Below are 27,242 nucleotides of genomic sequence, written 5' to 3'. Positions count from 1 at the left end.
TTCTGATGTTAGATTTTTCAAGCCATGTAAGCTTTATATGAAATCATAAACCAAATTCTTCCACTCCATACTTAGATTCTAAAGCAAACATAAATGACAATTTTTAATATTTAGTACAACACACTTAACAGCACTTTGCAAATAACACAAACCAAGAGATCTTCCCAGTCCCACCTTGGAACTGGTCCTGGTGCAAGGAACGAAACGGGACCACAGACTAATACACGCTCGCACTTTATCTGCTCCAAAATGCAGTGTGTAAACCACTGTTTCCAAGCTCTGAGACTAGAGTACAGCACATAAGGAACCTGGTTCCAAACAGCCAAACCTGCCAATTCTTAGAATCATAAACTCGTTAAGGTTTGGAAAAGACCTTTAACACTGAGTGGAACTGTTAACCCAGCACTGCCAAGACTACCAGTAAACCATGTCCCTAAGCACCACACCTACATGGCCTTTAAATACCTCCAGGGATGGTGATTCCACCACTTTACTGGACAGCCTGTGCCATGCTTGACAACCCTTTCAGTGAAGAAATTTCTCCTAATATCCAATCTAAACCTCACCTGTCACATTTTGAGGCCATTTCTTCTTGTTCTACAGTTCCCTACTTGGAAGAAGAGACAGATCTCACTACAATCTCTTTTCAGGTAGTTGTAGAGACCGATAAGGACCCCCTTGAAACTCCTTTTCTTCAGGATAAACAATCCCAGTTCCCTGAGCTTGTCACTTCCTCATCATAGCTGCTATGCTTTTACATCCTGTTTATCTGCTTCTGGCACCACACTGGTCTGAACAATAATGGTGTTAGTTACATATTTATATTAAGCCACCTAGAACATGTTTCATTTTTAAGAGCCTTTTGATCACAGGTACCAGAAAAAATGGAGGTCATTCAGTGACCAACCAGTCAACACCTTAGCTTGGTCAAAATTGTGTGACAGACCTTTGGCTGACACCTGGAAACTTACTGTAACAGTCCAGCCTCCTGCAGCTGCAAACTCATTGTACTGGAGAACCATGTGTGTGCTTTCAGTCCTTGAAAAGAGATAAAGGATCTACTCAGTGAAATACAAGGAAGAAAAAACACATGAGGTTATTAAAAAATATAATAGCTTAATGTTTGAGCAAGTGGTTTTAAAATATTGTAATAAGAGTTTTGCCCATTGAACAAACAAAAATGCAAGATCGAAACACTCCTATTTTTTAAGATAATTTTATTTGTTCTAATATGTCAATAGAAGGGTGATAGTTCAATCTAAAATGCATGTGCAGCTAGTGTGTTGCCAGGGAATTAATTTATTTAAAGACTTTAGATACAATGAGACACTTCCCTGACTTCTCTTGCCAGGCAAGAGACCAGCATAATCAGAGAAGCTGCTTTCACAGTTGTATTTATTTCCTTTGAATAATGTATGTAATCATGACTAGCGGAATCCCACGAGGCATTTCACCCAAACTCACTACAAACTGTGCACCAGCTTTTCTCTTCCTCGCTGGTAGATTCACAAGTGATATTGTCATTTGCCCTTTCCAGATTCCAGGAAGTTCTTTCATACACTTTTTCCATTCCTACAACACCCCATGTAGCATACACATACAGTATTCTCAGTAAACGTGCTTTTTCTATTTTTTCCCTCACGTATGACTGAAACAATGAGTCATCTGACATTAAATAGTTATTAAAATATCAAGGGTGACACAACACCTAATCAATGGCAATAAAACAGTGGCACTGCTATAAAATGTACTAATAAGCTTATCTACTGGTGTAAAACTTTGGCAGGCATATGGAAATTGACTTCTAGTACTTTTAGTGTGCCTTATAGTTTTCCTCAGTTCTCCCAGCAGCTCACTAATCCATGTTCCAGTAGAATAAGGAGACCATAAAGAGAAATTAAATAAAATACATGAAAATGAAGCTCTGACCCACTGGAGTTCCTGGAATAAGCAAAACCTGAAGTTCTCAAATTTGCCTAAATATTTTTCTCTTTAGCTTACTTCAGCCAAAGATGATAACATTATCTTAATGGGAGGAGTATTTTTGAAGGACCAAATCAGCCTTTACATGAACTGGATGATTTAGAGAAATGGGTAGAAAATTAAATAACACAGCAATGCACTCAATGACAAGACATTGTCAAAGAGCAAGGTATCAGCACACAAACTGGGTAAATATCAGATTAGGCAACAAAACTATAGAAGGAGAATCAACAGCATAAATCGTTTTTAAAAATACCATTTGGCATTGCATCAGTAGAAATGTTTATGGTAAAACACACTAAATATAAATACGGCTTGCCACTGCTGTAAAGTAGACAGTTGTCAGCTCTTGAGCTCTTTGTTTAAATACAGATGTAAACAAAACGGGAGAGATTACAGAGTACAGCAGCAGAAACAAGGCCTTGAACCCATGAGCTTCCAAGTAGAGAGAGGTGTTTAGTCTAGAAAAGAAAAACATCGGAAAGAGACATGACAAAAGCCATAAACATGGCTCTGTTTTTATTTATTTGCTAACTCTTCAGGGTAAATGTTATGGGTGAAAATGCTGCCACAGCAACACCTCATCATTTATCCAGTGGGCAATGGGGTTTGGTTATTATCCAACAGGAAGCCGGTGTGAGGCCCCAGATTAACCCTCCTCAGTTCAGCTGTGTGATGCAGTTTAACTAAACATGATTCAACACTGGAGGAATAGGAACAAGCCAGCTGTTGAGGGGAGCTGCCTTCATCCTGAGCTGGTGAGGGAGCCTCAGAAAACCAAATGAGGTCAGCAAAAGGGCTTGCCTATGTTAAGCATGTCCCTAAAGAGCTCTTCAAGGGCTGGTAGCATTCAGGAGCAGCTGAGGCCATGCAACCACTTGCAGCACACCTCTGCAGGAGGCAAACAGAGCACCCACCACTTACAGTGGTGGATCTGCTGCTGGAAGAAAAGACTATGAGGTATGAGGCTGCCAGCATACATACAGGTGACATGTGGCCGAACAGCCTAGCGTTCTACTCTGTTACCACTGTTTTCTGCCTGTTGCTTTTTCTTCCCCACGTTATTTTGGTTCAGCTCAAGGGACTGAGCTGGCAGTAAGCCTAAGGACTTAGACCTGTGTGTGTCTAATTCCACAGAGCCTCATGGGGAAAGTTTTAGCTGGCATGCAGCAAGGTGGGGCCCAGTAAAAATGCTATTCCAGGAATGGAGGAATACTTTACTGTAATGGAATATGCTGATAAATGCTGGGTTCATAGTTTGAATCTGTATTTCTTTTAAAAGAAAGCAAGTTTTGTAAGCTTCTTTTTTTAAAAAAAAGAAGAGGATGTGATTGTGCTTTTGAGCTCTGCTGCTCGGGGGAGATCTATGGAAGTTAGTGGCAAAGAAGCTCTTTCAGAGAGCTTGGCTGTTTCCCTAATTGCCTCTGGGCCAAAGGGAGAACTCTGGGAGGTACTGGGTAGTCACAGATGTCAGGGCTACTTCTGCACTAAGATGATATTGCTGATACCCTCAGGTCTCTCTTTCCCTGCACACTGACCATGCAGATACACTCCAGCCCTCTGCTGATTCCCTAGAGCTCCAAGTGGGCTAGAAACAGCAGGTGCAAAGCCATTCAACTGGTTTACGCTCACAACACCCAGCTTAGCTGATTAAAAATCTCACTCTTCTCAAGGAATATCTTAAAATTGTTTGAGTTCAGACACTTTCAAGGAATTTTGCATGGCAAACAGGAAGGTGTACTAATGTTCGGGCCTCTGCTAGAATAATTGTGTTATTATGGACAATAACAAAGCTTGACATGACTAATATGCCTGTATGGGATGTGGGTAGTAACTAATTAACAGCAGCACTTTGAGAACCAAGCCTACTGCCACTGAAATCAGTGGGAAAATCCCTGTAAATCTGAACATGTTTCATTTCATATGAGATGTTCACCGCAGCTTTACTAATTCAACTGGTTTGCCTGTCCTAGGACCTGTGTAAGACTCCATGGTCAAATATGTACAGGGTTTTTTCTGCCTTAGAAAGTTGTCTCATTTTATGAAGAACTATGAATGTAGTTAGGACACAATGGGGAGTGACCCAGTTGATGGAGACAATCTGACCCAGTTTACTAATTTGGGATGTTCCATATGGGATGTGTACACCAATGACACAATCAGGAACATCAGAAGTCTCTGCACTCCCCAGCCCCTCAGCCACCTTCCCTGCCCACATTCACTGTCAGTGGCTGTTGGGGGAAGGTGAGAACTAAACAGCCCAACACTGGAGCTCTAAGGAGCCCCGAGCGCTGGATCTGGCCTTTGGCAGCACCTCACAGCTTTCCTTACGCTGCTGGAGAGCAGTGGCTCCTGCTGTTCCATTCCCTGTGAGCCAGATGAGCCCTCAAAGCTCACACTGAGCCCTCTGTCATCACATAGCTCCAGTGGCGTGTGTGTACCTTTAACATTCCACAATTATCCTCCACAGGAGTGTTTTTAGTCACTTCAATTGTCCACATCATTTATTCTGTATTAACTTTCCCTCCCTTTTCTTGTTTTAACCAAAAATCCTTTTTTCATCTTGTTGCTACTGAGTTCAGCACCATATTAATCTCTGCCCTTCTCTCACAGCTGAAGAACCGCAGCATCTTTTACTATTTTAGACAATGCTGGAAAGAAGCAACAAAAAGAACTATGAACCTTCAAGTGCGTCATGCTAAAATGCACACAAGAAAATAAAACAAGCCTGTGTTTAAATGCAACCATTGACACAATTAGTGTAACATAATCCTCAGTGTGGATTACTGGAGCATTCAAAATGATTTATACCTGCATGGATTTTTCCAGTAGGAAATCTGCTATTCCCATGTTTGTTTCAGGCTTTCTCCTCTCCCTCCTTTTTGTGCAGGGTGTATAAACAGGTCTGTCGATGGTATGTTACTGCAATATATGTTTTACTGGCAATAAAGCATTTCAGAATTTCTGCACATCAGGGGTGAGGCCACACCTTCATAAGTTAATTACACCTGCATTCTAACACAAGCTACAGATGTCCAAATTAAGAAGAAAATAGATTGTGGATAAATAACTATGAATCAAAAAAGATGTTTTTCCCAAAGGATCTCCACTTACCCAGTTCTGTACAACAATAGCATCCAATATCATTCCATGTGACGTCTGATGTATGCAGGATTTTGTAACGTATCACTCTGAAATTGTTCATTAAAATGCCTTTCTGTTACAGCCTATTTTGGATAAACAAAACCCCTCTTTAAAATGCAACAAGCACCACAGTGCACCTCAGCACCACACCCACACAAAACCAAACAAGTTATGTCCTGCACATTGCTCACTGACAGCCAGAGCCCACCCCGTGCTCCCCAGGTGTACTTTTATACTAAAATCACAAACAAATTATATTTATAGTATATATTTCATGCGTGTCTGCATCTATCTGAGGTTCAATAAAGCGAAGGGCCAGGTCCTGCAGTTGGGTCGCAGCAACCCCATGCAGCACTACAGGCTGGGAGAGGAGTGGCTCAAGAGCTGTTTGCTGGAAAGGGACTTGGGGATGCTGGTTGACAGTGGCTGAACATGAGCCAGCAGTGTGTCCAGGTGACTAAGGAGGCCATTTGCACCTTGGCCTGCATCAATAATAGCGTGGCCAGGAGGAGCGGGGCAGTGATCATCAATCATCCCCCTGTACTCAGCACTGGTAAGGCTGCACGTCGAATGCTGTGTTTGGTTCAGGGCCCCTCATTTTAAAAAGGACATTGAGGTGCTGGAGCGTGTCCAGCAAAGGGCAACAAGGCTCATGAAAGGTTTAGGAACATCTGTTATGGGGAGCAGCTGAGAGAGCTGGGGTTGTTTAATCTCCAGGAGGCTCAGGGGGAACCCACAACTCCCGGAAAGGAGGTTGTGGTGAGGTGGGGACCGGTCTCTTCCACTATGCCTGCAGTGAGAGGACCAAAGGAAACGGCCTTAAGCTGAGACAGGGGAGATTCAGATTAGGTATTAGAAAAAAAATTGTCACTGTAAGGGTGCACAGGCATTGGAATAGGCTGCCCAGGGATGTGGTGGAGTCACCATCCCTGGAGGTGTTCAAGAGCTGTCCGGATCTGGTTCTGGATTAGCGGTTTACTGGTTACAGAATTGGGGCTGGGTGGACTTGATGATCATAAAGGTCTCCTCCAACTTTGATTCTACGACTCCATGCCCCAAAGAGGACCTGGGGATGACACCGCCGATGACACCGGGGGAGCGGGCGGGGCAGCGCTCGCGCAGGCCGCGCCGCCGGGAGCGCGCACGGCCCCGCGGCACCCTGGGACTCGTAGGCCGCGGCGGGGACGCGCCCGGCGGGGGCTGCAGGGGGGACTACGAGTCCCAGGTGCGCCCGCGGCCGCGGGGCGGGAGGAGGCGGAGGCCGGTGCCTGCCCGCACCCCTGGGCTCCTCACCTTGGAGCCGAGCGGCAGCTGGAGGAGCCGGGCTGGAGGGAGGTGGTGTCGGGAGGTGAGCGGAGCGCGGCCGGGCGTGAGCGCGGCGTGCGGGGACGGTGGTGGAGGGGTCCCTCCTGAGGGGATCCCACTCCCCCTCAGCGGGTCTCGCTCCCCCTCAGCGGGTCTCGCTCCCCCTCAGCGGGTCTCTGCTGAAGGACGGTGAGGAGCGTCACTCGGGTCGGGCTGTCTCGGTGCCTGCGGCTCCAGCTCGGTCACCTCGAGGCGGGGGTGGCCTGGGGGTCTTGTCCCCGCTCCTTTCGCCCCCTCACCCGGCCGGCCCCGGGAGCCGCCGGAGCCCCGCGGGCGCCGGGAGCAGTGTCAGGGGCGCCGGGAGCGGTGTCAGGGGCGCCGGGGCATCCCGGGCCGGTCCGCGCCCCCTCAGCGCGGGGGCTCCCGGGCAGCGCCCGCGCCGCTGTAACTGTAGAACACGCGGAGCACCAAAGGGGAAACCATGGGGAGGTTGAGAGAGCAGTCATTTCCTCGTGAGGTGGCCGCGACCCTCCGGCTTCGCGCTGCGGGCTGTCGGTTTGGGTCGGAGCGACGACTCTCCCGAGAAGTCTTGTAACACAAGAAATAACTGCTTTGCACTTTATTGCACCAGCTTCAACCCAAAGATCTTCAAAACCTTTCCCAAACCTCGGTTGAACTATTCCCTCCATCACCACCCCACCCCCCCCGGCCCGCCTCCTGCCCCTCCAGTTTTCAGTCCCAGTACAAGATTTTACCTTTCCTTCTGTCAGTGTTTTTCAAGTTCTGGTTCGCGAACTGTGGGAACATTTTGAACTCCTTACAAGGGATCAGTGAAGGCAACTAGGAAAAGCCAGCCAGAAAAGTAAGTAGGCTTAAAATTTGCTGTGTTCATGCCCATGCTGCTATTCCAAAACTTTGAATTGTCTGAACATTGAAATATGGTTGAAAGCTGTTCTCATGATGCTTTGAAATCTCAGATAAGCCAGGCAGCTGCAAGCATTTAGAGGTAGTCCAGTAGTAAGGAAAAGGAAAAAACATTAGATTACTGCAATTATTTCTGCTGATGATCCCGCAGAATATACATTCATAATTTTTCACATCTATTTCAGTAACACAATTGTACAGCACTGGCTGTGGATGACTGACAGCAAGGGTGTGGGCACTGGAATTTTTTTGCCTAAAGGTTTCACAAAGGAAGACTAAAATCTGGAAACAGACATTTAAAATGTCTTTTACTAAATGTGCAGTAAAAGGTATTTTGGGTTAACAGGTGTCTTGATTTATATTACAGAATTTTCATAAGTAAGATGCTACTTTACTAACCACTGTAGAAATAGAAAAACTAAGGTAATTACTGTACAGTTTCAGAAGCAAGCACATGCAGGTGGCTTGCACTGAATTAACCCTGTGGGGATCAGCTCTTACCTTCCTCAAGGGGTGGTAATCACACTTCAAAATACTTGGTTTATGGTAGTGCTAAGCCTTCCTAAGACACAATAGACATTCCAGTTCTGCATTTAGCAGTATTTCCAAAGTGAAGTATTTTATCAGTTGTCTTGCACTGTATTGTGAAACATCTCTGAAATAGGATGTGGAAAAGGTATAGGGAGAGATGGAGTTTCACACATGCAAAGCTGCTGTTGATAGCTGATAAAGCATATTAATTTGCAATAGCATTTACCTCCTTCTGCAGGCTTGAGGATATTTAGTTCAGCAGTCTCGTGCTAAAAGCTTCATGACATTTAAAAGTATATTTGTGGGGGGAGTTGGGACAATATTGGGTTATATCTGGAATTAGATTTCACTGAAGGAAAACTCTTAGTCCAGTGAGAAAAAAACCCTGCTGCTACTTCCATGCCTGGATTCTGATCACTAAACTGTATTTTCTCTGTTTGAGTAATCTTTATGGGGCTGATATGGCTTTTTATTTATACTATAGAAACTCTGGGCAGGGTAATGCTTTTTTTAAAGGCTGATATAATTAAAAAAAGTGAAGATGATTGAACATGATCCAGGTGAGAGGCCTAGAAAATGGTGACGTTTTTAGCCTCTGCCACAAACTGAGCCCTGTTTTCTAAGCTGAGTGATTACTGAAATGCTCTATTGGGTTCAGCCGTCAGCTCTTAAAACTTGGAGCACTAAACAGCCACTGAGTCTTGCCTTTTGTTTGTAATTTCTAGTCCATTACTGTAGTTCAGATCGATTTTTCATAAGTATAGTAGTCTGTCCACCAGAATGCAAGGCTTTTAGAACTTAAATATTCCAAAACCATGTGGAAAGTTGGTTATTATTTAATGTGATGCTAAAATCATGCAGTACTGAGGCTGCAGTACAGTTGTTCTTTTGCTATCAACTTGATAAAGAAGAACTGAGCATATGTTTATCTGCTCTGACTATTACTGTAGTATAGACAGACCATTATTGTCTTAAACTACTATTTATTTGGGCTGTAACTGTAGCCTGTGTAAATGTGACCAAGGCTTCTGTGCAGCCAGTGAATTGCCCAGAGAAGCACAGAGTCCTTTGAGCTCTGCTGCCTCTCTTGGTCTGTATCTGATGAACTGCTGACTGCTATTTTTTTTTATTTTATCAATGATATAATTTTTCCATAAGAACTCATTTTCTGAGGCACGTGTTTTTCTGTCTGGATCATTTGGTAGATTTGCAGCTTTTAGCAGAAGGCGACCGTGCCGAAGCTAAAACCCTCAAGTTCTAATTAGCCAATTGAGTTCCCAGTTAAGTTTAATGAATTAAACACCTGCCTTATTCTGATGAGTTTCTTTCCTTAGATCTGTCAGCCAGCAGAATGTTGTCCTGCTAGATCCTATGTCCAGATAGTCCTTCTTGATTGTTTTTCTAATATGGCTACAAGATGTGCCATTACTGTTATTTTATAACTAGTTATCTGTAGCTTTTTGCTGCTCAGGAGTATAAGCTGCAGTGAAGTGCAGATCTTGTAGTTATTTTCCGTGTGCCCAGGTAATGAGAAAGCTATAGACAAAGAGACAATGTCAGGTATTTCCATGGATCTGAAGATATGGCTGTAAGTTTGTGCAGGCAGTTGAATGAGTTTTGTAAGTCAGTTGCCTTTATAGGATTTAGATTTTATTTATGGTTGTAAGAGTACACATGAATCACTGGCCTGTGCAGAAATTTGGAGTACTGTTCTCAAAGACTTGCATTAGCTATTTCTGTTATTTTGTGGAAGACCTCCAATGTGACAAACAATAGTGTGATTGCCTTCTTGGAAGTTTTTTTACAGTGAATCTGTATTTTTACTGCCTGGGTGGAATCTTTTTCTCTAGCCTTCACTGAAAACTTCCTTGCATAAGTGGTGGATCGAGTTTTACTGCTCTGCTTTGGCTGTTGCATACCATTTTGTATGTCCAGTGTTGTTTGTGTTCTTGTGTTGCTGAGAGTTACTGGGGGTTTTTTTAGCTAATTAATAGATTATAATCTATTAATTGAAAACCTGAGATTCTGACACATAGACTGGGCTAGAGCTAAGGTCAAATTGCACATTTTCATTTATTTTATGGAAATCAGGTTCTGAGGCAGGGCTGGTACTTTTGAGAACTCCTCAAAAATACTCTCATAACTAACCTCTCATCCAAGGTCAGATGAGGCTTTGTGCAACCTGGTCTAGTGGAAGGTCTCTTTGCCCATGGCAGAGGGGTTAAAACTGGATAATGTTTAAGGTCCCTTCCAACTCAAGTCATTCTATGATTCTAAAGCACAGACAGAATTTTTCAATGCAAATAAAAGATTGCGGTGTTTGTTTAAAACGTCCTTGCTGGAGTTCAGTCTAGTAGGGCCAGATCAATTAAGCTCAATTAAGGATTGAGCTGAGTAGGCATTAACAAAATTTCGATTTGAGACACCTGCTTTTCATGGAGCAGAATTCAAAACTCCATATACCATCTAGGAGAAAACTTGGGCTGCTACTCAGAGGTGCCCACTGGAGCTGCCTATTCCTGTTCTCACAGAGCTCTGCTGACCTCAGGCATATCTGAAGTTACATCAGCAACAGAGCTACAGATCTTTCATAGATGCAGGCATCTGTAATATCTTCTCTGAATACAGAAGTTTGCTACTGCTGTTGTAACTTCATGGTATAACATCATTCAAGTGCTTTCACAGAAAAAGCTAGACCTGAGTTAATTTACCACTTTAGCATGTTGGCATCTAACTAGGCATTTCCTGCTTTACCAGGATCCTACCATAGCTTTGTACTTTTGACATAACATTGTTTTCTAAGCCCTCCCTATTTCTTTCAGGTTTACTGTTTCTTTAACCTTCTGTCTCTGGTCCATTGCATTTTTCATTTTGAAATTTTGCACTATACTTCTTTTTTTCTTGTTTTCAGTTCTGTATTATACGTGTCTGGATTTGTTTCTCTGCCAGTTTCACGTTTAAAAGAAAACTTAAAACTTTTTTTTTCACTGTGACATTGCAATGCTGTAGATGGTGCTTCATTTATGTCCATATAGCTGAACAGGTGACCTGAGCATTTAACTAACTACAGATGTAGTGAGTCTGATTTTTCTTTTTCTCTGCTTTCTGATGACATTTGTTTCTTTTACGTATGTGTTCCTGAGAAAGAAAGGTTCTTGCAAGAAGAAGTCATAAGAAAATTACTCAATGAACCTTTCTTCATTTCATTTGATGATCCTCAGCCCAGATACCCTTGTTACTCTCCCCGTTCCTTCATCATGACACCTTGTTTCAGTGTTAGCTCTTGCAGGAAACTATTCAGTTAGGGTTGTTCTGCCAAACACACTTGAAGAGTCAGTTGGAGAGCTCTTCAGTTGTATAAGGGTTGGACTTTTTGCTTGTGCAGTTAAGAACAGCCATGGGGCTGTCTCATATTAAAATGTGAGCTCTGTCATCAGCCACAGAAGAAATACAAAGCCATAAGATGAGCTCCAAATAAAGCAGGGGGTTGCTGCAAAATACTTGTTAGAGAAACTTCTCTACATGTTCATTTTAAATGAAATTTAAAATTTACAATATTTCAAGGAAAAGCAGTGTTGGCCTGTATTTGTTGTGTACTCATGACCTTTGTATGTAACCTTGGCATCAAGATGTTGAGGAAGGTTATTCCCACTGTCTGGCATTCACCTTCAGACCATGAAGCAGCACTCTTAAGTACATAGGAGACAGGAGAGCGCTATCACTTGGATAATATTATCTTAACCAAGCAACAGTTGCATAAATGGGGACAGGATCTGTCCTAAGTCACATCCTACTCACTGCTCATGTAGGCTTTGGTTTGATACCTAGTCCACTAAAGATATACACAGAAAATGTGTTATAAAGTTGCTCCCAAGAATGAAATGTTTCTTCCAAATGCAGATCCTAACATGGACAGGGAAGTTGAACTTCTCTCTCAAAACTATTAGGAAGAGAGTTGCAGCTCTGATAAATAGTGCTACTACTTTCCCAGGGAGTACCTTCCCTATGCTGAAGTCCTTTGTTGCCTTTAAGAAACAGCAGTTCTTCAGGAATTTCTTCAGGCGTGGCAATGGCTGTAGCCTGTTCTGCAGAGGGACAGATCCTTTCAGAAAGTGTTAAAAAGAGAACCTTCTAGAGGATCCTTGGAGACTTTTCAAAACCTTACGTTAGTTAAGTTTTTCAGCAGTGAAACTGGAATATAAATTTACAATCCCATACTAAACCCCCCCTTCTTCCTGCTCCTCAACCCAGTCATTTTCTCCTGTGACCACACTGTGTTTTACTATCCTTCAGCTTCCTCTCTGACTTGAGAGGTTTGCACTGTAAACATGATGACTGAAATAATTTTGGTTATAAATAACGACCTTTTATTTTTTTTTTTTTATTTTTAGCTTGATGTAGCACTTGAGAGGCTAGTGAGTGTGTAAACAGGGTTCATGAAGCAGACACATAGGGGAGAACTCTGTTGGTGCCTTTTCTGCAGAAGGGAATGTGTCACAGAATCATGTGACTTCTCCCTTCTGCACAGACACTTGTTTCATGTCTTCGTGTTCCACTTTGCCTCAGAAGTTGAACCAGCTGCTAGAGATCATTGGTGCACTGAGATCACATGAAGTATAGAAATTATTCTGGCTGAATGTGATGCGTATGCATTATCTTGGTTTATGTTCTCTCCTGTGATCAACTGGAGCTTTGTGCTGAAGACTGTTCCAACAAAGTTTTTGGCAGTGGATTATCTCTGGAAAAATGAAACTGGCTAATGATTACCTGTCTCTGGGGTGGTGAACATTCTTATCAGTCTGCTTAAGCACAGCAAAGGGGTCATCACCCGTGATACCATTCTGATTAACTTATCTGATTCGCTGTCAGTTGCTACGGCTTTTGACAAGGGGAATGAGGATGGCAGTTCAGACCCAAGGTCGCTGAAGTCACAAAAAGCAGGAATAGGAATGATCACACTGCCATGGGTTCTCATGGTTGTCAATGTGTTTGCACTGGAAACAGAAGCCATCGCTTATCTATATCTGAGAGGAAAGGAGACCAGTGTTCTGCTGCTCAAAGTGCTCCAGGTGTTTGTCATGTGGAATTGATTAAACAGCTCAATCTTCATAATAGGTTTCTAAAACATTCTCTTGTTGAAAACAAACATAAGATTGCTGGTTGATAGGAGATACCGTTTAGATACTCATGAATTCATTAGTCCATGGAGTAAATCTTTGGAGGCTAAAGTATTTCTTAGCAAGGAACATGAAATACAAATTATCCCTTATCAGTTACATAATCTTTTTTTTATATTTAGAAATATATATGTCCGATTTGTTAACATTTTGAGAGACACCTCACATGTTATTATTGTGCTCTTTTCAGTGGATATGGTCAGTTTATTAGAGGCAAATATATCATACTGAATCCAACAGCCTGAGGAAAGTGAGGCTGCTGCTCCATATCCCCAGATCCAACCAGGCTTAAGGCTGAAGATGTATTCCCCATAAACACACACATACAGAACAAATGTACAAAACATATTTACATTTAGACATGGCAAGTCATGCAGATGAGACAGGCAACACCTGCCTCGTCCCCCTCCCCTCTCTGGCTAAGCAGGATGGAGATCCAATAGTAAGAGTATATGTACCTATGTAGAGAGACACACAGGCAGAGAGAGGCACACAGGCAGAGAGAGACACACAGGCAGAGAGAGACACACAGGCAGAGAGAGACACACAGGCAGAGAGAGACACACAGGCAGAGAGAGACACACAGGCAGAGAGAGACACACAGGCAGAGAGAGACACACAGGCAGAGAGAGACACACAGGCAGAGAGAGACACACAGGCAAACAGGGTGGATCCCTCCAGCACCTAAGCTCAGACACCAAGTCTGGCCAGTAGCTACTTCATCCATTCTCCCCAGTGCTGGCAGCTGGACATGTGAGCCCTCAAGGCTGTAGCCCCTCTCCAGTTGTTGGTACAGACCATCACATGTTGTGCACACGGGACTGGCCGGACTTCCAGGTCCCAAGAGCTGCCCCCACCCCGTGCTCTTACTCTTACAGATAGGCACGTGCTTTCATACCCTGAGCAGGCAGGGACTGCCATGGTTCCGTAGCTGACCCTCATGTGTTGCTCTGGACTGGTGGAGGTGAGCTTTTGATAGGCTGATGGCTCATGTGGTGGACCTGGCAGTAGCCCAGCAGGGTATTATCGACTCTCCATTCTGCTGTTGTTCCTCTGAGTAACTCTGTGGGTGTGCAGAGAAGCTTTTATCATACAGCCCAACACAGTTTATGTAACCATCTCACCTTTCTGTGAAGAGTGGAAATTTTGCCTGTCTAAAAGCTGCATAGAAATGTAAGGTCTTGGGGTTTTTTTATTTCTTTTTTTTTCCCCAAAAATTTCACTACTGGAGTTCATTTCTTATATTAGGATTTACACAAGGAAAATTCTGTTTGCTACACAAGTTATTTCTAAATTTGAGAAGTTTTACATGAAAGCTTCAGGTCTAGATAATCCAGTCCAAGAAAACTAGAAGAACACATTCCTTATGACCTCACCCAGTCATTTTACACCTTTGTGCTTATTTTAAAACCCAAAACTTCATACATATGACTCAAGGTGATAAGTGGAAGGGCATAGGGCACTGGGGAATGAGGCCAGAGAGGAAAGAAAGAAATGAGCAAACATGTGGTTCCTAAAATCACCTGGGTTTGTGTCTCGCCTCTTCAGACAGTAGGAACAGACCTTGCAATAACTCTGCTTTTCAGTGTACATTTGGCAGAACATATTTTGCATAGAGTGGCAGTATTTCCACCAACTCTTTGGGTGATGGCAATCACCTGTATTTGTAAGCTTAAAGATACAAAATACTTCATAGACTTTGCAGCTCATGATCAAACGTGGAGTTTCCTGGCCCAGGACACACTATAACACAGTACTAGTACTGTCCATCTGTGCTTTTCCATTACTTAAAGCAACTCTGTGCTTAGCTACCAGAAGAAAAGTTTTCTGCTCTTTGAAAACAGGCAAGACAAGATCTGCCACTGACTCTCCTCTGTTACATGAGGTGGTTCGGATGCATTCAGGTTAAACATACGAGGTTAAGAGCTAAAGGGCCTATTAAAGCTGTAGTCACCTACAGTAGTCACGCAGTACAACATTCTTCATGTCTCCAGCTTCTTTTTTTTTTTATCCCCACAGTTGCATTTTGAATCTAAGGAACAGCAGCGAAATCATCATCCCTATAAATTTTATGACTGCACTCTTGATTCATGTGAATTGGATCAAAAATTATTGTCCTCTGCAAGAATCAGTGCAGATGGCTTGACAGCCTTCCTTTATCAGCTAAGATTGGGAAGAGAAAGTACTAAATTATTAGTGAGAGTGTTATAAATTCATGTTTGCTTCACCTTTTTTTTTTTTTCTCTAACACCTTCAATTTGATAATAGCAGTAAAGACATGACAGGCCTTTATCGGTCAGATAAAGAATTGCCAACTCATAAGTCTTTTGCATACAGCTTTTAACTACTTCAGCTCAATTCTTATCTGGCTGATAAGAGTAATGGCAGTGTTTCTTACAGTTTTTTAACTTCATTCTTGCCATGAAGTTTAAAGGTCGTTCAAGAGCAGTATTGCTCTATCCACCATTGCCTATCTCTTTCCTTTGGATAAAGATCTGTGAGTTTTCAGAAATCATAGTGGTAAGCTTTGTCTTCATGTCTTCTTTTGCTCTTCCTCAAGCATTCTGGGACACACACGAAAGTGGTTAAAATGTCAGCGTCACTGGGCAGAAGCTAATACACTGGGATTCATGGATAGCACATTGTCTGTGACAGGGCAAGATGGGAAGTAGGAAGTGCTATTTGTGGGTAGGTAGACACTGACATGGAAGAAAAGTGCTGTATATGTTAGTGGCCACACATACATCTTGGTGTGAACAGCATTGCTGTAAATATGAAAATGTGATAATATGGAGGTGAGAAAAAAGCCAGGGGGAGGTTTGGATGGAAATTGCTGGTAAAACAATCCTACTCTACTGTTGACTGGATCTAAGTCTGCAGGTAGGAAGAAAAAAAATTGTAATTCTAAAAGTTACAATTTGCTGACACAAGAAAACAATCTACAACTTCCTCCTGAGGAGAAGAAGAGGGGCAGACACTGATCTCTTCTCTGTGGTGACTAGTGGCAGAACACAAGGGAATGGCCTGAAGTTGTGTCAGGGGAGGTTTAGGTTGGATATTAGAAAAAGTTTCTTCACTCAGAGGGTGGTTGGGTGCTAGAACAGGCTCCCCATGGAAGTGGTCACAGCACCAAACCTGAGTTCAAGAAATGTTTGGACAATCCCCTCAGGCATATAGTGTGATTCTTGGGGATGGTCCTGTGTAGGGCTAAGAGATGGACTTGATCCTTGTAGGTCCCTTCCACTTTAGTATATTCTGTGATTCTGTAATTCACAAAATATCATTCAGGCTTCTTGATGAACTGAAACTGTGGAAAGACGTAAAAGAAGCCTCAGGAGGAGTACAAAGGGGTACTTGATATGATATTGTTCTTACAATATCTAAAACAAGTTTTATATGTTTCACATAATAAAGACTGTGGTGTAAATAAAAAAAAATTATAATTTTAGTAAAAATATCCTTTTATGACTGACAATGTAGGGAAAATGTTGCTTAAATAATACTGGAAAATGAAGAGATGCTAGGCTGTGTCTGTCCTAGGAGATAGAGACCAGCAAGACCAGCAAGAGTGGAAAATTCCAGCAGCTTCATCAGTCTGAAGGCTTAGATAGCAATATCGATATTTTGCTGCTGCTCAGACTGTATTTGCTGAATCAGAACATTGGACCAATCATGGTTAGCTTTGTCTGAGTGTTTAGATAGCAATTTGTTTAATTTCTGCGTGGTAACCTTTTCCTAGGAAAGTACTGATGTACAGCTAAAAACTGAACACCCCTGGGTGAGCTCCCTTGGGTGAAGGCAAACACATGCTTAAGTGACTTGCTGGACTTGAGCCCAAGGGCCTTGTTCATGATTATGGCTCTGTTTCCCGTTGTACTCACGTTCTGTCATCAAATGTAGCACTAGCCAAGCATCTCTGCTTAACGATGCAGCAGCCCTGTCATTTTGCTCATAATTTGGAGTTATGTTTCTTGCCCAGTATTTCTAGAAGCAGCCAACACGGGGCAAAGGAATTAGCAGCGTGTCTCCTAAATATGTTAAGATGTTGATGGCACTGAATCAGACAGACCAATAGGTCTTTACAAACCTTCTGGCTAGTTTTAAAACTGTGCACATCTACTGATTCCTGTTTTCATGGGTGCAGATTGAGAACAGCAGTAAGTGGCACATCCATTGAAATAATAATTGTTCAAAAGTAGTGAATTGTGCATCCTTGAGATGCTCTCTGGAAGAAGAAGCCTCTGAAACTGAGGAAAAAACAGATGGATGAATGCAGGAAGCAACTGAACTATCTGGAAGAAAGAAGTGGGTTTCTCAGTGTTAAAATCTGAGTTCTGCCTTTTGGAGATGGATATGCCAGTGTGTGAGTAAGCAGGAAGTAACTCAGCAATAATGTCCCTCCAACAGTGATGTATTCTTTAAAAACTGAGGGAAAATCCAGGTGAGCATGAATACAAACTTCCAGCTTTGTTTCAGCTATTATTTACAGAGTAATCAATGCAAAACTTTCTTTACCCAAGAGAAGCACAAATTAATGGCTTCCGTATACTAAAGCCTGCGCGTGGTTTATTTTCTTACTGCTGTTACAGACTGTTCAGTTAGACTGTAGTCACAGTTCTTGTCTCTAGCTTGTCAAAATACATTATTTGAAAGGAAATGCCAAATCTGATGTTAAAAAAGCAACCAAACTTAAATTTTGTCTTCAGTCAGGTTTTTCAGTGAAGACTGTGGAACTGTTCTTCCTTGACTCCTGCTGTGTGAGATCAGCTATGGAACATGCTCAAGAACATGAAGCATGTCCTGAACAAACTCAGAGGTATTGTGTAGAGAGACCAATATATAACCAAGAGCTCTTGCAAGGACAGCTGCACAGGCGACAAAGAACACCTCAGACTTTAAAGCAGAAGATTGCACATTCTTGTCGGTAGGGTTTTGTCTTATCTTTATTTTATTGGTTAGAAATACTCTAATTCTTAATTGATGCATGCACATAGCTGGTAATCTCTTCAAAGAAACCTAAAAGATAAAAACACTAATTCTACTTTGATTATTCAGCAAAACTGTGAGGGAGTTGTATATGTGCTTTTAATGTTAATGCATAACTATATTAGAAAATGTTGGATACATTAGTTGAATTGACTTCATCAAAGTGCAAAGGGAAAATATGCCTCATAGGAATGTGAAGTATTGGTCAAATCATATAACATAAATTCATAAGACCCAGAGAAATAGCAGTCCTTTTAACGTGGAAATACTTACAGCCAAATTTGTGCTTCACATGAGCCTTTCACAGAAGAAGAACGTTGAAGTATGACAACTGTGTAATTAGAAGTCTAATAAGGTCTTACTAAAGGCATTCTGTAGCTTTCAGTTAACTGCCTTGGAGTCTTAACTATCATTTGGTTAGACATGAAGTGTCTTTAATTGTATTTCTCTTGCTCCATGGTACCAGAGAATAGTGAAACTTACTCTAGTTAAGTTCTCATTAGCTTTATGTTTATCCATGCTTCATTTGCAGAGTTTATTCAGTTTGTTGCTCAAACTTATCTGTCCTGAATAACAAATATGAGGATCAAAATGCTCCTGACCCATGACTTCTTGTGATACAGTTGCTTAACCATGGAGCAGTGTGGATGACTCTAGTTCCTCTCTCACTTGTAGCAACAAGCTTCTTCACTACGCAATTTAGTCCCATGAGAATTTAGAAATGCTAACAAATCTCTGCAAGTCCCTTGCAATCCCCCGACACAGAAAAGCATTTATACAATCCAATGTTATGTTTTTACCCAAGGTTAAACTTACCACAGTAAGTATGATGCATGGCAGTACTGGATACAGATATTTGTTTCCTGGCTTTATTCATTTGTCCCGAGTCAGGGTTTTAAAAGGTTACTAACTCTGCTAAGAGCCACAGCTTCAGTGCCTTTCCTTTCCGGATGAAGAAGGGTTATGTTCTCAAATAGCCTTAAAGGCAGCCTGTCAGTGCTAGCAGCGATAGTAACAAGTACTAGTTAAATTAATAGATTCAGGTTTTTTAAAGCATAATGATATAAAATGTTATAATCAAACAAGTATAAAGCACGCAAATAGTAAATGGGAGAAAGCACTGCAAAGTACTCTGATGAGTGAAAGCCACTATCAGAAGCAAGTTATCCTTGGGGGATTTTTACTAGGAATGATCTCAGCAAAAAGTGTTGTGTAACTGTTTCAGTTGTGCATGGGCTGGAACGTTTACTTCCCACTGACCTGCAGCCTCTCAAGACTGTCATTCTCTTCTCCAGTTCCATAAAGTTTGTGAATGACACTAGCATGTGATTAAGTGCTAAATTAACTGGAGGCATAGTTGTTTGTGCTTAAGCTTGTCCAGAAATAAATGTCATCAGGAGCCTGAGCCTGCCTTTAATGAAACTGTTTTCCTGCTAAGAGTGAAAGACAATTTTTTTCAACCTGTTTGTCTCCTGCTAGTGTCTAACTTTCTTTCTGCTTTGTATTTTCAGTTGTACTTCTAAGAAAGCCAAGTCTCATCTGTACAGTTTCTTACCAATTTTAAAATGGCTTCCTCGTTACCCAGTGAAGAAATACTTATTAGGAGACATTATCTCAGGTGTAAGCACTGGAGTTATGCAGCTTCCTCAAGGTGAGTGTACCTCTGGATTTAATTATCCCTTCTTTGCTTTTTCTGTGTGTGCTTTTATGGTAGTGCTTGGCTCCCTGAACCAGGTGCTCCTGAGAACAAGATGTGTATCTCAGGTGTGTGTGGAGACCAGTATGGCATTCTGCAGACCAGCCCATCATGATGATTCCCTTAAAACTGCAAATCAGTGATATGCAGCAAGCTCTGAAAGAAGCTTCCTCTCTGATCAATACCCACAGCTCTCAGTGACAGAACAACTTCTCACAGTTTGTGTGTGTCTAAAGTTTTGCAGAATGTACCCAATTAGGTACTGATCTCATCCTCCTGCAAGTCATAGCAAATTTCCTACAAAGGGGAGCAATGTCTAACAGACCTATAGAGAATGTTTCAGGAGAGCAACTGCTGTAAAGTAACCAAACTAAATTCAACCAGAGAAGAACATGCAAGAATTCAAAGACTCACCCCTCTTTTTCTCTTAAGGCTAGAAGCTGGAACCATAGTAGTGGGCAGTGATTTACGTGGTGAAAATAAATCAAAAGTGTCTTCTGTGGAAGACAAAGAGAAAACCAGTGTTCACCAGTCTATTCTTGGTGCGTGGACCAGTGGAATTAAGCATATATAAGTTTACTTGTGTGTTGACTTATTTCACATTTGCACCTTGCTTGTTCCACTGTAGGTTGAGGAAGGTCTGAAAAATTAATCTGTAAACCCAAGAAGCCTAGATTTTAGTAGGTGGTAACTCAGTAAAACAGTGAAATAACTTAGTCTGTGTAGTTCATTTATTTCTGTAGCTTCCTGGGTTTGTGTAAATTTTATAATTCAGGTTATTTTTTTTACATGCCTGTAAGCATCAACTTATCTTAAACTGATAACTGGTTAACTGTCAGGGAAATCTGTCATCTACTAGACACAACATTACCAGTTGAATACTGAAACGAATTTAGGTCATGACCAGATAAGGGACACTAAAATTTAAGTGGTCAGCAGTGAACTTTATACTTAATTTGTGACTCTGTTTTAAAGTAAACATTATTCATTTGATGACTGCAAACATGCCCTTAAACTGCTCCTAATCTTTCCCTTTCTAAAAAGACAAAAGTTGAACTTTATTTTTCTGGAATGGATATAATTAAAGCAAGCATGAATTCAAAGAATACTGGGAATTATTCCAGACAGAACTACAGTGACCATGGTGTTTAAACCATGACCTCTTATCAGGTCAATATCTTTTTTAGTTCCTTGGCACTGACAGCCTTTAAAAATGCCAATACAAATGAAAGAAAAGGAATAAAAGAGTATTCATATCAGGAACTGCACATGGACCCACACTCCCAGTTTTGAGACCGCTGATTTTCAGATCTGGTCACTTGTACTGTCAAGTTCAGCATCACGTTAAAGGCCAGGCTGTTACAGTACAGGCTATTTTGATGGTACTGTTGTCATGAGGAGTAGCCCTTGGGGCAGAGAACATGCATGGGACAAGTTTCAGAAGTACATAATGAGAAGCTCATTGCTGCAAGACAATAAATGGTACCCTCAGTCCAGTTCTAGTAGGAATATGAACTCTTGGCGAGGACTCAGACATTGCTTAGGGCACGAGCAAGGCCCTATCTATGAGTTATTACACTGAACAAGAACATGTGGATCCCTGCACAAGGGATCTTGACAGAAGATCCCTTCCTAGTTTAGTTCTTTTGTTTTAACCTGATGCTTTGTCTCCCAATTTAAATTAATGGGGAGAGGTGTTTATGGGTATCACTGGCTCTCCATGGTGGGTGAACCTTTGCCTCCTTTTGTAATTGTACTGGGCTATTGAACCTTTTGGTGCTAACTTGGACTACTCTGTCCAAGTGTGGTAAGAGCACACAATTTCCTCAGGTCTTACCAGCCTGCATTTGTGAAGGTGCAGAAGAACCAGGCCAAGCCAGGATACAAGGTTTTCTCCTTGAGACCCATTTGTTCTATTGTGGTGTCTTAATTCTCATTAACACAAGCTTGTAGAACTATGGATTTTGCTGGAACTGTCCCAAGGGGACAGTTGCATGTCATATCACATGTGATATGACATGTGAGCCTTATCCCATGAGTCACACAGAGGGGGGAACACCATGGAAAGTGTCCCTCCCTGGTGTCCCTTAGAGCTGTTGTTCCGTTGTTGTGCTTGCTGGTCCCCCCTGCAAATAGGAACAGTGTGGATTGAAGTTCCACTGCATGGAACTGGGCAGGGCTTAATGACAAAAAGGACTTCATTTTTGTCAGGGGTACCAGGGTACCAGGCTGTATAACCTCTATGACCTTACAGATTGTCAGAAATGGTTTTACATTTTGAAGTGTATTTTGTGGGAACAAACTTTTATGTCATCCCAGTCATTCTGTGGTGAGGGAGGAGGGAAGTGTTTAATCAGTTATAGGTTACCATGGACATCATGTCTGATCAGAAAAAGAGGAGAAAATCAAACACGTCCCGCTGGTTATGGGGATTTGGGTGTTTCTAATCACAGTCTTTGGCAGATGAAAACAAAAGCAACAAAAATTGTTTGTTGGCTGTTAAGAAGTACTTTCTCCCACAGAGGCGAAACAGTCAGTGCCCAGGTGCACAGATGTACATGCAAACACTCACACCTGCAGTGCTGTAATTAGAGACTTTGGTTTCCTGACTCAACCCATCATGTTTCTAGGCACTGCCCTAGAGTATTATGCACATTAAAGAATATTCCCTGCAAGACCTCCTGTTTTTTTAAACCTGTGACAAGTCACTAGATTTCCTATTGAGTTCAGTTATAGTAGGCTTAAATCCCTTTGCTTCAGATGGTTTCTTTATGTTGTTTGCTTAACATACATGTTTGTGTCTGTTTTCTAGGTTTAGCCTATGCTTTGCTGGCAGCTGTTCCCCCAGTATTTGGCCTATATTCTTCATTTTATCCTGTTTTTCTATATACCTTTTTTGGAACGTCCAAGCACATATCAATAGGTATATCTGTATGGATCACTGAAAGTCTGTGTGTGTGCATGTGTTTAATAAAGTTGTAAAAAATAAAATTGGAGAAATAGAAAGTGTAGTTATTTTCCATAAATTTAAATTTAAGCAAATAGGAGAAACTCAAATGTGTCAAACATAAGCAGTACTTTTTATTGTTAATTTATCCGCTCCAATTGGAAAGGAATGTAAGAACATCTTTTATCAGATTAGATCTAGAAATGTGAGCTCCTGACCTATAATTTCATCGCTGCAATCAGTTGTCTGTATGGCCAGGATGAATCTTTAATTTGCGTAATAGAAACTGAGATGGAAAAAAAAATGATGGTATTTACTTAGTGCAGAGGTGTGTATTCACCATCTAACTAGCCTTAATGGTGCTAAGTAGTGGAGCAGATTTGGGGATTAAAAAGAACATTATTTAGGTAGAAAATTCTATTTTAGTTTAATTCCACACATCTCTTAATAAGAACCACTCCTTAGAAAAAAGAAATTGCCGGGATTTTAGCTAATTATTTTCCTCTCCCTCTTATTTCAGGCACCTTTGCTGTGGTTAGTATGATGGTTGGTGGTGTTGCTGTGAGAGAAGTGCCCGATGAAATGATTTCTCTGGACTATAATTCTACTAATGTTACAGATGCTAGGGATACCAAAAGGGTGCAGGTAGCCGTGACTGTCGCCTTTCTTTCAGGAATTATCCAGGTATGTGCTCACAGTTTGCTGTAAGGGCAAGTTCAGGTGCTGCTGCTACTGCTGGGTCATGGTGGATCCCCTGTCAATAGACTTGTGCTTCTGCACTGCCCTGTGTGGAGCACAGGCTACCTCATAACAGGAATGGGGAGGGATACATTGGAGGCAGGGCTTTGGCACCTTGCTGGACTGGGAAAATACGGGATCCTCTCCCCTTTCTTTTTTTCCTATCTCATCAGAAAAACTTAACCTGATGTTCTCTAATATGTCCATAAACAAATACATATGTTTACTCATTTCACACATTGCACCTGCCAGTGGCATGGAAGATTCTGTGCATTGATGGCTGCTTACTAAACTGTGCTTTAGAGAAGTTCAGGTTTGCCTGATCTGGCTTGGGCATTGAGGAACAAAGTGGTGTCCTGTGCCCTGTGTGCTATATTTGGGTTGATGTTCAGGCTACATGGGAGTCACATGGCTAATACTTCTCTTCTACATTAGTTGTGTTTAGGTTTCCTTCGATTTGGATTTGTGGCCATCTATCTAACGGAGCCTCTGGTGCGAGGATTTACTACTGCAGCTGCAGTTCATGTCTTTACTTCTCAATTAAAATATTTCCTTGGCATCAAGACTAGCAGATATAGTGGACCCCTCTCAGTTGTATACGTGAGTGTCTACATTTACTAAACATGCAAATTCTGCTTTGTCTGGATCTAGTACTTAGGCTTGTTCCTGGGTTTTTTTATTATATTGCCACTAAGTAGAATAATGCTTCAGTATTGAAAACTGGATGTGAAGTCTTTAAGTGCCACAGCAATATGTGAATATCTGAAAGTGCAACTCAAGTGTGACTTCATAGATCAGCACGATCTGAGATGGGCAGATTTTAGGATTCTGCTGAATGTAGTTTTATGATATGAACAGATAATTGTTCGTTGAAGTAAGTCTCTTGTACACTGGGGGAAGATGTGCTACTGAAGTGCTTCGCTGTAGACCAGGCATGTTTTGCAGAGCTAGGAAATAGGATTCTCAGAACTTTTCCACTCCTGAGTGGAAGAAAAAGGAAGATCTGAGATGTCTGTGAAAACCTAAGCCTTTGAGCAGACTGATGGCTGAGCAATAATGCAGCTTTAGGATTTCCACTACATGTAGGCTATAGAAAATACTTTGTGGAAATCTTTTGGTATATTTGTGCAGATATAACAAACCTTCTGGAAACAAGTCTGCATTAATGATTAATTCCAAAATTTGCTGTTTAGTTCACTTATCTGAGAACCAGACATACTAATTGCCAAACAAATAGGAGGAAAGATTTACATTCGAGACGCATACTACCAGGACATCTTGAATGTATAATATCCTGACAGCTGCTGTGATTTTCCATCTGCTTAAAGAAGAGTATGTTCATCTTCTTTCAAAGACTTCTTCAGAGGTTATTTATTTCTTTGTTTATTTGTTTGTTTTAATGCAGGAGAAGAAGGAGGAGTGATTGGTATGGGGAATCATTTACCCTCTAGCAGCTTGGGTGTACCAGCAAGCCTTCTTTTCTAACATCCTTTTAATAGTGTTTTCAATTAAAATGTATTTGGAATAATGGCCAGTTCAGCAGTGTTGCAGGATCACTGTTATTTAATCATATTGTTATGGTAACCTCAGTGGTTGTATCAGCAGCTTTATTGTTTTAGAACAGTTTATGCAGCTCTAAGTAGATGTGACTTGCCAAAGAATGTTTTAAGGTATTAAAAGGAGTTTGCATTTATTGCTTTCAGGTAGCTGCCAATGTGAAATATGTGTGAAAATGTTGAGGATAAGAGACATGATTGAGACTTTTTCCCCCTTTATAGTTTATTCTCCAAATTTTTGCCCCCTCTGGGGGGGCAAAAAAACTGATGTTGTAAATGATTGCAAGTACATCTCTCTCACTGAGATACTCTGGTCTTCTGTGTCTTGTGGGAACAATGGGAATTTTGGTGAGGCACTGGTTCACTGTGGTTATAAATGCAGAATAAAACCAAAGCAAAAGTGCTGTGTAATTTGCTCATTTGTGGCAAACCTCCATGAAGATTATATTTCCTTAGGAATAATTATGATGCTTCTGTTGTGTTGCAGAGCATAGTTGCTGTGCTTTCAAATATAACAATGACCAATATTGCTGCCTTGATTGTTGGATCAACGTGCATTGTTCTGTTGCTGATTGGCAAGGAAATCAATGACCGGTTTAAGAAGAAGCTCCCGGTTCCTATTCCTATGGAGATCATTGTGGTGAGCCAGTTGTGAACTTCTGTGGCTAAATTATGTAGCTTTTCTAAAGCCTTGGAAACTATCTCATGTTCTATCATATCTTACTGAGCTTGAGAGTAACTTCTGTGGAACATAATTCGTTTGAGCCTTCATCCAGTCGAAGGTTTGGGTACTCTTAAAATTAAGGATGGTGTGGCCAGATGGTAGGCATAAAGTCCCAAAGAAGAACTGAAAAGCAGTTGAAATACCCACAGTCCTCTATGGCAATGAGGTAGATATGTTTGTTGTAAACCCCTCTCTATCCAGGAGTTTGGGCACCTGAATGAGTCTCTACAAGACAGACCTCTGAGAAGCATTTCCCACTTGGAGTCCAAGAGCTCAGAAACCCCTCCTGAAGGAAGGTGCTTCTAGATGCTTGTTCAGAGGTTCTGCAGGGCTTGCCCACGTTTTGAAATGCAGTAGTAGAAAGAAAAGCAGGAACCAGCAGAGCTTACTACTTAACCTTCCTTTCCCTGCTTCTGAGACTGGTAACTGGCTGCAGCACTGATTCTGTTTCAAACAACTATTCTAAAATACATGGATAAAGCAGACTATCTTAATACACATAAAGCCTATGTCTCAGACAACCTTTCACCTTTAAAAGGGATTGGATTTAAAAATTAGTTCCTGGATAACTACAGCTCTCAACCAACCTGCACAAAATGGAGTCCAGAAAGGGAATAACTGAGGGCACAAAGAAAAGGGATGCTGGTGAGACAAGAGAGAACTGGTGTAATAGAATATTGCTTGATAGTAAGGCAGTAACAAAGTGATATTAGACCTGTTCCTTTCTCTGCTGGTACATCAGTTCTCTTTATAGATAGCAGGCTGTGCACATAAAAATAAGGCAGTGCACACAGGCATGAATGTCCTTGCATTTAATTTTTCCAAAACGCTAATCTGCCTGAGCTTGGCTCAGTCAAAGGGAATTCAAGTGATTGAGATCATACCATAGCATGTTCCATTTAACTGTTTCCAAAAAAAACTTTATAAAATCAGGATGAGTTGGATGCGATGGATGGAAAATCGTGATGATTCCTCCTTTTTATCTGCTTTTTTAGCCTCTAACTCTTAAAAAACTGGTTGACAAATAAATGTTATCCCTTGTATGTATTACTCATAATCAGCTAACTTTTATATTTCTTCAGGTGGCTTTACTTCTCTTTAGACAATGTTTACATGTGTTTGTGGATTTTTAGGTCATTATTGGCACAGGAGTTTCAGCTGGAATGAATCTGAATAAGTCATACAAAGTTGATGTTGTTGGGAATATTCCTCAAGGGTAGGGATGATACATTCTTATCAAAACTATACCTTTTCTGTATTACATGTAGTTTTTATTATATTAACTTCTAATTATTTATTTCATCTCCAAGGTTACGTGCACCAGCAGTTCCCGAGATTCAGCTCATCCCAGCAATATTTGTGGATGCACTAGCAATAGCAATAGTTGGATTTTCAATGGCTGTATCAATGGCCAAGATCTTTGCCCTTAAACATGGTTACACCATCGATGGGAATCAGGTAAAAGCAGTGAGGTTGCTTTGTTGGGAATTCTCAGTAGCACCTTTGTGACGTAGTTGAAGTAGAGTAGGAT

At 41.5% G+C, this 27,242-nt stretch overlaps 1 protein-coding gene across 8 annotated transcripts in view; it reads left to right on the top strand.

Annotated features, from left to right (window-relative positions):
• Positions 1–6,367: 6,367 nt before the first annotated feature.
• The window catches only part of SLC26A5 (solute carrier family 26 member 5), a 32,708-nt gene continuing 11,833 nt past the window's right edge, over positions 6,368–27,242 (top strand). Inside the window, exons 1-10 of one of the 8 annotated variants that reach the window (XM_032687415.1) lie at positions 6,368–6,475; positions 7,203–7,294; positions 17,771–17,988; positions 19,562–19,701; positions 22,559–22,669; positions 23,214–23,377; positions 23,867–24,031; positions 25,475–25,627; positions 26,845–26,927; positions 27,022–27,169. In XM_032687415.1, coding sequence (XP_032543306.1) covers positions 17,834–17,988; positions 19,562–19,701; positions 22,559–22,669; positions 23,214–23,377; positions 23,867–24,031; positions 25,475–25,627; positions 26,845–26,927; positions 27,022–27,169 — 1,119 coding nt within the window. In that variant the 5' untranslated portion in view covers positions 6,368–6,475; positions 7,203–7,294; positions 17,771–17,833. Of the gene's footprint in view, positions 6,476–6,905; positions 7,295–17,208; positions 17,506–17,770; positions 17,989–19,561; positions 19,702–22,558; positions 22,670–23,213; positions 23,378–23,866; positions 24,032–25,474; positions 25,628–26,844; positions 26,928–27,021; positions 27,170–27,242 lie in introns of those variants that run through there. The other 7 variants (XM_032687413.1, XM_032687417.1, XR_004357032.1 and 4 more) reach the window with 7 other exon arrangements.

Source organism: Chiroxiphia lanceolata, chromosome 5 (genome assembly GCF_009829145.1).
Source record: "Chiroxiphia lanceolata isolate bChiLan1 chromosome 5, bChiLan1.pri, whole genome shotgun sequence".
Lineage (NCBI taxonomy): Eukaryota > Metazoa > Chordata > Aves > Passeriformes > Pipridae > Chiroxiphia > Chiroxiphia lanceolata.
The sequence above is the reverse complement of the archived record's forward strand: the minus strand, read 5'-3'. Positions and strand labels throughout refer to the sequence as shown.